General features: G+C 48.0%; 1 protein-coding gene across 3 annotated transcripts in view; it reads left to right on the top strand.

The window, feature by feature from the left end:
• CACNA1C (calcium voltage-gated channel subunit alpha1 C) overlaps positions 1 to 12,048 on the top strand; it is a 646,718-nt gene that overhangs the window by 373,139 nt on the left and 261,531 nt on the right. For all 3 annotated transcript variants that reach the window (XM_057319003.1, XM_057319002.1, XM_057319004.1), the window contains exon 4: positions 10,090 to 10,229. In XM_057319003.1, coding sequence (XP_057174986.1) covers positions 10,090 to 10,229 — 140 coding nt within the window. The remainder of the gene's footprint in view (positions 1 to 10,089; positions 10,230 to 12,048) is intronic.

Raw genomic sequence — 12,048 nt, 5'->3', positions numbered from 1 at the left:
AAATCAATGAGGAATCTTTTCTGGGGGCATCCCCAATAATTTCCTTTCATGTCACATTGGCCAGGCATGAGTTACATGCCCCTTCCATAGCCAATGGATAGAAGGGAAAAACTGGCCTCCATTGGGTTAGACTAGTGGTTGGTTTATGGCCACAGTGCTGCTCACAAATAGTGACCAGGTTTGATTAGGAGTGGGAAGAGAGTGTAGGAGTCCATACTCTAGCCAGCATCTTCAGCCACATGTTTCACACTGTCAGTGGGAATACAGAGTGCCCTGAGCCAAGCAGGCTGTGCATCTCAAGCACTTGCTTCTTGTTGCTGGATTTCAACAAAAATCAGTCAGCATAGCCCCAACAAATCCCCATGCACTTCCTATTCTCACAGTGGTGCCAAGTAAATGGGCCTTGGGATCATTGAGGGCTGAGTTGGTAGGGTCCATCTATCGCTATAACCACAAACAAAGGGAAAAACATTAAACTTAGAGTCCTGGCTCAACTGCCTACTAACTGCAGGACTTTATGGAAAATTAATAAATCTCTTTGACAAGTTTCTTTGTGTATATAATGGAGATAATATTTTTAATCTATCACGCAGAGTTACTATTAATATTATAACTAAAACATCCAGGCTCAGACTCAGGTGTTAACAGCAGCTGTGGTGGAGGAAGAGGAAATGGTGGTGGTGGTGGTGGTGGTGGTGGTGGTGGAGGTGGAGGTGGAGGTGGTGATGGTAGTGATGATGGTGGAGTTAGTGATGGTGCTCACGGTAGAGATGGTGATGGCAGTGGTGATGATAATAGTGGTGGTAGTGCTGATGGTGGAGATGGTGATCATGGTATAGCTGGTGATGGTGGTCATGGTACAGGTGGTGATAATGATGGTGGTGAGGTGATCATGGTGCAGGTAGTGATGGTGATGGCAGTGGTGGTGATGATGATGGTGGTGGAAGTAGCAGAGGTGGTGGTGGTGATGGTGGTAATGGTGATCATGGTGCAGGTGATGATGGTGATGGTGGTGGTGGTGATGATGGTGGAGGTGGCAGAGGTGATGGTGGTGATGGTGATCATGGTGCAGGTGGTAATGGTGATGGTGGTGGTGGTGATGATGGTGGAGGTGGCAGAGGTGATGGTGGTGATGGTGATCATGGTGCAGGTGGTGATGGTGATGGTGGTGGTGGTGATGATGGTGGAGGTGGCAGAGGTGATGGTGGTGATGGTGATCATGGTGCAGGTGGTGATGGTGATGGCAATGGTGATGATGATGATGGTGGTGGAGGTGGTGATGATGGTGGTGAAGGTGGTGGTGATGGTGATGATGGTGATGCGAGGAGGAAAGAAAAGTGGGAGTAGGAGGAATAAAAGGAGAGAAAGTACCCACCCTTCCTGTTTCACAAAGAGATCATGAGACTCAACATAAAAATGTCTGGGAAAGTGCCTTCTCAACTGTAAAGTGCTACCCAGTGAGTTATCACTGTGGTGATTACGACATGGTTAGCAAACCTCCCGTATCCATGGGTACCTCTACTCCTAAAAAGCACTGACTGTCATCCTTCACCCTTGTCTGCCATAACTGAAATAAGCCACTTCAAGAGGCAGATTGTTGTCAAGTTCCCAGAGACACAAGGGAAATGCCCACAGCTCTGAGGCTGGGAGGTTCTTTTGCCAGAATAGAAGCCGTTACTGTAGATCTAAGGGCTAAAGTGGGAGATGGGGGAAGGACATTTGGAACACGTGGAACCCAGCAAACAGGATACAGAGAAAGTTTTGTTTTTGTTTTGTTTTTAAGTTGCTTTGATCATCGAAAGTAGGTATGAGGACTAAGTCTCTAGTTTTTGTTGAAGTCAAGAGGATCTAAAGAGGCACAGAAGTGAGTTGTGCTACCTGCCTTGAGGCCAGGGAAGGAGAAGAGACAGGGAAAGGCAGCAGGGCTGGTGCCACTGACAACTCCAGCTGCCCAGCAGGCTGTCATGGGAACAAGCAGAGCCAGGACCTCAGGGGCGAACACGCAGAGTCCCCTTGAGCAGGGATGTCCACTCCATGAACCTGTGCAGAACCCCTACTGTGTGCAGGTGCTAGGATGGCAGGAATGACAGCAGCTACCATTTGAGTGATGACTCTGGTTTCTAGTTCTCATAATTACCACGATTTCCACTTTACTGGTAAGAAACCAAAGTTTAGGAAAATTATGTAGTTCGTCATAGAGAAATAATGTGATCAGGTGTATCTGACTCCAAAGCCCTCTCTCCTCTGTCACTTTGCCTTTCATTTAAAGACACTTCTTCACCAAAGGTGGCAAAGACACTTGCTTCTGCTCTGCACCCCCTCTGCCCCTGGAGAGGAGAAACACACACAAAACACACAGTTTGTGATGAGTGCTATCATCTGAAGAAAGGGTGCTACAGCTGAGGAGAGGGACTGACTAATTCCAGCCCACTGGGGGCAGAGGAGGCAGGGGAAGTTTGAGAAGTCCACACAAGGAGATGACACTGGAGCTGGCTTGGATCTGAGATGGAGTCAGCCAGGTAGAGAAAGGGGCGAGACTTGAAGAGGGTTGCGCAGAAGAGCCTGTCTGGTTTGGGGGTGGTGAGCCTTTCAATGTGGTTGGAGCTCAGGGTGGTGGCTGAGAATAAGGCAGGAGGGACAGGTGGGGTGGGACTGTGACAGACCTGGGAGCCAGGCTAACGAGGCTAGATTCCACTTTAAGGCAGAGGGGAGCTGTTGGAGATTATTATGCAGTAAAACAGCCCAGATGTCAATGGGAGGGGTTAGGGAGCTGCTTTAATTCCCAACCAGGGAAGGAGGCCTAGATGGAGATGGGCACTGGGGACAGGCAGAACAGACAGCATCCATTTCCCTGGGCCAAGTGTTGGTGTGACTCCTCAAAAGAAGGGGGGGCATTTACGAGAGTTTTGAGGCCACTGCTGCACACTCTCTCCATTTGGGAGATTACATTCTAGCCCACAGGTCACTAAGCAAATGCCCCATTGTCCCCAGGAGTAATTCAGCCCTGATTGGTAATATCTGTCACCCTCTCCACTCCATTACCCCCAAAGAAAAGGTAATATCCCTGAGCCAAAGCGAACTCCTTAGAGAGGGAGGGGGCTGGCCATATTCTGACAGCCAGAGCTGCCCAATGAAGGACAGGCCACCTTAGAAGGAAATGGCAGCCTGAGGTGGAGGAGATCAACTGGAGGGACCTCCTGCTGTGGGCAAGAGGCTGGCCCATGTGCCATTCGGGCACTCCAAGAGGGGGATGCAGGCAGACGTAACAAAGGTTGACTGTTCCCTCTGTACTGACCACATAGTGGACACCAGACAGAAAGCTGAAGCAGGCCAGTCTCTACCCTGTGGGGGTTTACACAGTCCGTGGACTGGGGAGGGACCCAGGGATGGACAGAAATGTGGTCTTGGAGACAAGGGCAGTGAAGGGTCCAGGAGGAGCAGACAGGCCCATACCCCGACATCTGAGGTGGGCTGCTTGGCACTCTTTGGATCTGAGGCAGGTGCCTCTGGGCTGGGGCAGCCAAGGCAAGACGGGCCTCCTGAGGGGAAGATGTGAACTTGAGAAATTAGTAAGTGGATAAGTCACTTCAACTTAGCATCATGGATAAGCATGGAGAAACAGTCCAGTTGGAGGAGAGTTTTTGTTTTTTTTAAACTGAGCTACTGTAAAACCGACAACATTGACATACTTCTCAACTCACTCAACCTCAGTTGCTACTTGCCCTCACTAAATAGGTGAAATGTTTTTTTCCAAAGCTGCTTTACTCTTAGGGTATTAAATGGTTTGTCCTGTCCCCTCTTTCTTTGCTAGAAGTCCTGAGTCTTAAGACCAGACCATTTGAACCACCAGACACCTTCTAAATGAGGCCCTTGGAAAGGGCCTGCCCTCAAAAAATTGTGAAGTTGAAGCATTCATCTTCAGGGGACTCCACGTCCCTTCCCAGCCCCCTTATTCCCAATCCAGGTGCCCCAGGCATCTGTCCAGGCGTCTGTCCAGGGTTTCACAGAAGATTACGCTCTCAACTTTCTGATGAGTTAGTCCCCATGAAAGTGAAGGCTGATATAGGTTTATCATCATGTACTTTGGTTGGAGATCCCTAAGGAAAACCTTTAAGATCCAAAGGAATGTTTCTCTTTTTTTTCACTATGGTAAACTCTATATAACATAAAATTTGCCATCCTAACCATTTTTAAGTGCACACCTCAGGGGCACTAATTATACTCCACATGTTGTGTGGCCATCACCACTTTCTACTTCCAAAATTTGTCATGCCCTGAAACAGTTCCTCCCTCCCTCCTCTATAAACTCTCCTCTACTTTCTGTCTCTGTGAATTTGCCCATCCTACACTCTTCATATAAATGGAATCTTACAGTGTTTGTCCTTTCATGACTGTCTTCTTTCACTTAGTGTCATGTTTTCAAGGCTCATCCATGTTGTAGCCTGTCAGACCTTTATTCCTTTTAATGGCTGACTAATATGCCCTTGTATGAATATCCTTCATCCGCTGATGGAAGAAAGGCTTCTTAATGGCTGGATTCCAGGCCCCAATAGAGACCCCAAGAGAGGAAGACTTGGGGATCCCTGCTTCCCTCCCTTCCAGTCACACCACGTAGGTGGCCCTTTACTGCCCAGCGGCCCTTGATGGGCACAGTAATCCAGGATCCCAGTCAGTCCACAGACAGAGACAGCTGTGCTACAGCAGGAGCAACGCCAGACCAGCCATTGGGATACACAACTACTCATCTATGGGGTGGATGTGTGGCCTTGGACAAGTCCTCTTATTTCTATATAAGGAGGAGCTTGGGATGTGTGTCCTTGTAGGAGGTCCTTCCAACTTCTCATATTTTGCCAAGTCCCTCCGTGTCCTAAGAGACACTTGCAATGCAGCAAGTGGTGTGGGGCAGAGCAGACCCTCAGGAAATGTGTGTGACCTACTGAATGAAGGAGTGAAGGACCAAGAGAAGAATTAGAGAGTAGGAACTAAGGCATTCCAGTTTCTTCATCTCCCTTCATTAGAGATAGTCAGGAGGCTGTTTTAGAGGTCAAGTTGAATTATGAAACAATCTGGAATACAAGGTGCTGTTTGACACATTATTATTGTGTTTCTTGTCTTTGCACCTTGTACTGAGATGTATGACTGGGCTTCTCATCAATTCTATTTGGTGTAGAAATCTTGGCAGCTTCAATAAATACACTTGCATAAATTTAAGTGAATACACACAGGCTCTCTTAGTATGAATTCTCACACTTGGTCTGTTATATAGCGGGTATTAGCTGTACAGTGTTCAACACAGATGGTGGACATCACCCAGCTGTGCCATGTGTGTGTACATATGTGTGTGTGTGCGTGTGTGTGTGCAGGAACATGCACAGGTGTATAGACATGACATGATTGTCCTTGTCTGAAGAGCTCTACCCTGGCATGGCTTCTGCTCATAAAGAGTCCATGTTCTCCTAAAGCACAAATATTAGTGATCTCCTACTGAAGGACCTTTTTATTATAAAATCTATTTGTATTTATAGTGATCCTTAGAACAATGAGGAGAGGAACTCTTTGTTCCTTTCCATATCTTGGAATCTGACTGGGACTTAGGCAAAACTGCACACATACCAGGAATTGGCCTCTTCACTTGCCATAGAATTTTGAAGAGACTTTGGGAGTCCTCTATCACTTTGAAATTGGTGTTCAAAGTTCCAAGAAAAACAGACAAAAAAGCAGTGATTCCTCTTCTCAAAGAAAATCTAATGCAGAAACCAGCATATAAAGCCAATAAAAGTCTTCCAGACTAGTCAGAGATGGCTATTTCTTTTTCTTGTGTAGTGTCTGTCCATACCCCATCATACGGGTTCCCTGGACTCTTTTGAACTGTGTAAGGATCCTTGGACAACTTAGTGTGTGGGTTCAAATGGTGCTGCTCTGGTTCAAGGTGGCGGGGGGAGGATTGTCAGTGAGCAAAGCCCCACTTTCTCAGCCTTCCCTAACCTGTAACTACTCCCAGAGAAGCACTGTGGAAGCCCAGGGCTCTCTGAAGCACTGCATTTTTTTAATGCTTAGTTAGTTCTTTAACAGACAAGGAGACAGACCCAGAGAAGTAAAGTGACTTGCCCAAAGACACACAGCCAATGGCACCAGAATCAAGATTATCACCATCAAAAGATAATTGAGTCTCTGTCCTATAGAATGAAAGGTAGGATACAGGTACATGAAAAGGTAAAGGGAAAACTAAAATAAACACTGTACTCATCAGTGTCTATTAGTTCCACAAGTGTTTAGAGGACATCATGGTTCCTGGAATCTGAGGCTCTCTCCATTGAATTTTTCTAAGTATTTGAGACATGGGTGTTGCCATGGGCACCACCTGCCAGTGGTAGCACTGAGAAATGAGCAGGGAGAGAGGAAAGGAAGGGAGAAGAAGATGAAGATGGAAAGGCAGCAGTAAGGGGAAACAGCCCTGGATAGGAAGGAAGGAAGACAGGAGCGTCTTAAAGACTGAAGTCATCACACCTGCCCCAGGCAGGTAGGACTTAACCCTTGATTTGGGAAGGGGGTCCTCCAGGAGCCCCTGGACTCCATTCCAGTGTATTCCCATTCCAGCCTTGAATGTCCTCTCAGTTGCAGGTTTTCATGCTTCCTTGACCTTTTCCAGCCTCAACACAGAACAGTAGGAACGGGAACCTTAGTCTTTCCAGGTTGGCTTCCAAAGTTCCTGAGTTCCCAAAATCACAGGAAAAAAAGGGGGCAGTTCACAAGCTGAATGTTGTGCATTCTCAAAGAGCTCCGTGGCCCCTCAGGATTCAGGAGAGCACATAGCTCTGGTCTCAGAACTCAGGCAGGAGGAGGGCTATGAAGGAGTGTGTGTTCACAGGACCGGAGGTGCCAAGGCATTGGAGCAGCAAGAGGAAGGTCTTAGACAAACTTCTGCAATTCTCCACTCCATTCATTTTTGCCCTTAGGTGTTTCTGTGGCAAAACAACATATGTTTTGAAAGGATCAACCAAGGTGTTTCACTTGTTTACATTTTTGTTTGTTTCCTTCTTGGGTTTGTGGGGGTGGGATCAACTTCAAGGGCATTCATTTCCCTAAGGTCAGAATGAATACAACAAAGCACGTGCATGCTCTCAGCAGCACAGAAGACTGTGGTCCAGACCCTGCAGCAAGGGGCAACTGCCCCCTCTCAGGGTTCTTTGTCCGGACCCCTTCTTACCGCCCCCTGGACCCTTTTCAGTTCTCAGATCCTTAAACAACTTAGTATGAGGACTCTGACCCAGTTGTGTCTCTGGGGATAAGCAGGGACCAGTGAGAAACTTTCCCTTGGCACCCAGGAAGGCAAGATGAGATGAACGGACCTTGGGACCTAGGGTCAGGAAATCTGCATTCCCATCTTCTGCACAGATCTCTCTGGCCTTAGTATCTTATCAGCATCTGGATTTTCAAGTGAGGAGGTTAATTAGATACCCTCAAAGATTCTTCCTGTCTCTCCAACTCAAGCACTTTAAGCAGGATCCTGTAACTTCTGCCAAAGGGGTACATTCCCATAGTGTGAAAGTGCTTTCCAGGGGATGAGTTTGCCCCTCATGGAGAGAGATTCCAGCCTCATCTCTCCTCTCTTTAATTGGCACGCTCTCCCAAGGCAACCTCATTCAGCCCTCCTCTGCAAGCTGAACACCCTCTGACCCCCTGTGTCTGATCACCAGTAGCCCCAACTGAAAGTCCCACAAATGCTTTAAGTCATCAAGTCCAGAAGTGATGTCTCTCCCCACAAGTCCCCCACTGCAGTGAGAGGCATCACCATCCAGGATCACCCAAGTTAGGAAACTCAGGGAGGGGGACAGTATACTTCTCTTGCTACCTCTCCCCCCAACCCCTACATGGAACCAGAAACCAAATTACATCCTTTCTATCTCTCAAATCCACCTAGTTCTCACCAATCCCACTGTCTACCTTGGCTCAAGCCTCCATGGTCTCTGCATGGGTCACCCCCCGACTCCCTCCACCCCCATCACCACCCTCACTCTCTAGGCCGGTGCCAGATTATAGGACTGGCATCTGACTCCAACATTCACTGTCTCCTCAGAATAGAATCCAAGCACCCCGGGACAGCCCCAAAGCCCCTGGTCATCTTGCTCCTACCCACCTCTCCGGCCCCAGAGCCTTCACTCCAGCTGATCGGATGCCTCCCTCCACACACAACTTCCACAAGTTCCATCGGGTTGCACTGTGCCTTTCATAACATGCTTTCCCTTTCAACCCCATCCTGATGGACACTTTAACCCAATGTCACCTAATTTTAAAAGACCAGAGGCTCCCACATGCTGTTATTTGTTCCTGGTTCATGCTCCGCCACCCAAGGCAGCCACATGCCAGACCAAGTTAATGATGCTGTAATGGGTAGTGAGTAAAAGACAATCCTGTCTCTGAGGTGCTGATTAATGCCAGCCTCTCCATTCCCTTCCCACAGCTACTGCCTGATCAGGGCCTTTGCTAGCACATGGGCCAGTGGTTCTTAAACTTTAGGGTGCCTCAGAAACACCTGGAATCATCTGCAATTCACATTTCCATGCTCCATAGCCAGGGGATCTGCCTCAGTAGGTCTGGGTAGGGCCCAGAATCTGGCATTCTTAAACTTTGCATCCTCAAATGCTTCACCCTGAGCTGGGCACAGTGAGGCCAGCACTCATTCCAAGTCTAGCAAATCAGGAAGAATGGATGGGAGCACAGGCACGTGTGTGGGCTCACCTCCCCTCACAGAGCTACCCATCAGGCTCTAATGCCCCTGGTCTTGGAGCACCTTCCCAGCAGGCTAGAAGGGGTGGTGGGCGGTGGTGGTATGCCTTCCCAGGTGATGACCCCTCTCCACAGTGTGGGTGTGACCTGGAGGTCTTCAGAGAGCTCCAACTGACCCAACAGAGGATGGGAAGATAGGTCCAGGAGTTCTGAACCTACTGCCTCCTGGGGGCTGTGATTGGGCCTATCCTGCTTGGAGGATCTGTGACCAAATGCCACATGGACCAGGGTTTTGTGGCTCCAGTGAGAGATGGGCTGAGGCTCCTGCAGAGGCGAGCAGTGGAGCATGAAGGCATCCAGGCAGCCTTCCCCTAGTGGGGCCATTAAGGCTCTGCACTGGGAACAAGGTTGTGGGAGAAAGCAATTAGTGGTGAGGGAAGCCAGTGAATCAGCACACAGAGTCGGCTTGCTCTAATTGAGCCAACAAGTTTGTCCTGTTAAGTGTGGGCTCCCAGGGACAGGAGCTTCATCCTTAAATGCAAAGCCTTCTTCAAGGTGGCAGAGGGAGGAAAAACACTACCTCCCACTCCTTGAGAAAAGAGATGAGCCTTTTCTCCTCACTGCCCCACCCCAGTGCCTGCCTCCGTCCTGGAAATGCTGATTTTCTCAGCTGACTGGATCTATGTCTTTGTACAGAGATTTTTTTATTTTCTCAAGAAAGAGAGACTTCAAGTTCAGGGTCAGAGTATATGAGTAGATTGCTTGTGTGTCAGGTGCTGTTAGGAGATTTTCAATGTCTCAACTTCTTTGTGGCTATTTCTGGTCTATCGTTTTGAGAACATGGTTAGTACACTCCCCCAAGATGGTTTCTGTTACCTTCAGGGTTTTTTACCTCAAGGTGGTGGCACACTTTTCCTGTGCTTCTGTCCCCTCCTTTCTGAGCACTGTTGTCCTCTGTCTTGGCATCATTTCTCTCTAGATCAAGACATTATGAGTTCTCATCCGAGAAGGTACAATGAAACATTCGCTGATTAACTAAATAAGATGTTTCTCCAAAATGTGTAATTTCCCCCCCACCCTAACATTTGCATTTTCAACAGGGGACATTTGAAGCTTAAAAAAAAAAAAGAAAAAAAGAAGAAAAAAAAACCACCTTAATGCCCAATGAATTGGAGCTCTAAGGTTAGAGCACACTGTGGAATTGGTAATCTGGCTTGGGAGTCCCACCCAGTGTCCCCCTAGATCCTACCACAGAGGGGCAGCACTCTCGTCCACCTGCTTGTGAGATCTGCTCTTCAGAACTTTCCAGATCCCCAATCTCATTGACTTTATTTTTCTCTCCCTTCTATTTTTGTTTCCTAGGAACGAGTGGAATATCTCTTTCTCATAATTTTTACTGTGGAAGCATTTTTAAAAGTAATAGCCTATGGACTTCTCTTTCATCCCAACGCTTACCTCCGCAATGGTTGGAATTTACTAGATTTTATAATTGTGGTTGTAGGGTAAGTATCACTACTTTTCTCTCTTCCCTCCCCTCACCCCTTACCATCCACCAACATGTGCCTCCATTTCCTTCTGTTGTTTGTATCTCTGATTTGGTCACGGTGGCACTGGGCATCAGGCAAGATGAGAGAATCCATTACAAGTCACTTTGAATTCAGACTTTCTGCAAAGGGAAAAGAGCTCTTACTTAGGAACATCTCCCTCACACACACACTCACATGCGTGCATTCACACGCGCGCACACACACACACACACACCACAGAGTGGAATGTGACTGCTTTTAATGAAACCCCGGATCCACTATGCAGCTGAGGAGATTCCTCTGCTTGAGGTCTTTTTATTCCATCTCCAACCACATGCGGCCCAACAGCTCTTCAAGCCAGTTCCCCTGCTGTGTCCCTGAGCAGGGTTTGTCCAGTTGGCCTGGCGAGCCGCCCTGGGCATGGGGGCGAGGGTGCAGCTGGCATACAGGGTGTGAGGGATGCCCTCTCTCACCTCTACAGTGGGCCTCATCTGGGGCCCCAGGAAACAGGCTGCTTGAGATGGGTGGGTGAGGAGACAGCAGAGAACTGTGAAGGGCCAAGGTCGTGCGTGGCCTAAGTAGAACCAAACACACCTTCCCCAGACATGCTGTTCCACTGTAGCCTAAGATAAGCAAGGTCAATGCATGCTTAAAAAAAAAAAAGCAATGTGAAAAGTCATAAACAAAATTCGGAAGTGATAATCTCCTTATCTAGGAATTAGTAACTTTACAAAAAGATGCTCTGTGAAGTATTCGTACATGTGCTATGTGACATGTAATTCATTAAGACACAGCTGATGACTTCCACCCAGCCCTCTCTTTTGTGGAGGGAGGGCACCTTCATAGCACAGTCTACTTCAAGAACAAGCTGAGGCCTCTCGGGGCTGATCCGTCACTTCTCTGAGCCTGGAGAGTGGTCACGTGGTGGCCACCTTGCCTTTTTACTCCTGTGCAGTCCCAACAGGCTTCAGGGTCAAGGTCAATATGTCATTAGGCTCACACCCCAGGAGGCTGTTTTTGATTGGCACTGTTTGTGCCATCCCAGTGAAGACACAGGTCCTTCTGGACTCCTCCAGAGCACTCACTACTCATCATCTCATGGGAGTGTCCGGTCTTTGCTGCAGGAAATAACAAGAGAAAATCAAGACCATTTAGAAGTTACTTCCTTGCCTCTGGCCATCTGGATGACTTATTATGGTTGTTTGGAACTGTTTTAGGGGTTTTTCTTTGTTGTCTTTTTTTGCACAGCCAATGAATGACACATTTTGGCCACATTAACACCGAAGATATTTGGGTGACATGAGAAGTACTAAAGTTATTAGAGTATTTGCCAAGCATACATCTGGCTTCAGAGGACTCAGAGCAAGGGTGCCGCTATAAGAGATCTTCCTGCTTCTGTTCACACCAGGATAAACAAAGAATAACAGAACAAATACCTTGAATTAACTCTGTAAACCGTACAAAGGCATTTAAGGTGCCTTGTTCCACATGTCCCTAAATCCTTTCAAATTCAGTCTTTCTCACGGCCTGGGGCTCCAGGGAACCTTTCACACAGGCCTAGAAAAGAGCCCCAGGAAGGAGATTGATAGAGAGATAAGGGTGCCTTCAGGGACTAATTTGGTTTCAGCAGAGAAGCTACATCTTCTTCTCATGTTTATGGAATGAGTTAGAGTTGACTGTGTCCCATGTTCTGCCCCCTTCGTCCGGAAGCACAGGGCAGAGCTCAAACCGGAGCTTGGGGGGAGGAGCAGATGTCTTACCATGGGCCGCACGCTGGCGACTTCTGCTTGCTTGG

The sequence above is a fragment of the Ursus arctos genome, unplaced genomic scaffold, assembly GCF_023065955.2.
Source record: "Ursus arctos isolate Adak ecotype North America unplaced genomic scaffold, UrsArc2.0 scaffold_26, whole genome shotgun sequence".
NCBI lineage: Eukaryota > Metazoa > Chordata > Mammalia > Carnivora > Ursidae > Ursus > Ursus arctos.
Note: the sequence above shows the minus strand (reverse complement) of the source record. Positions and strands in the feature narration are given on the sequence as shown.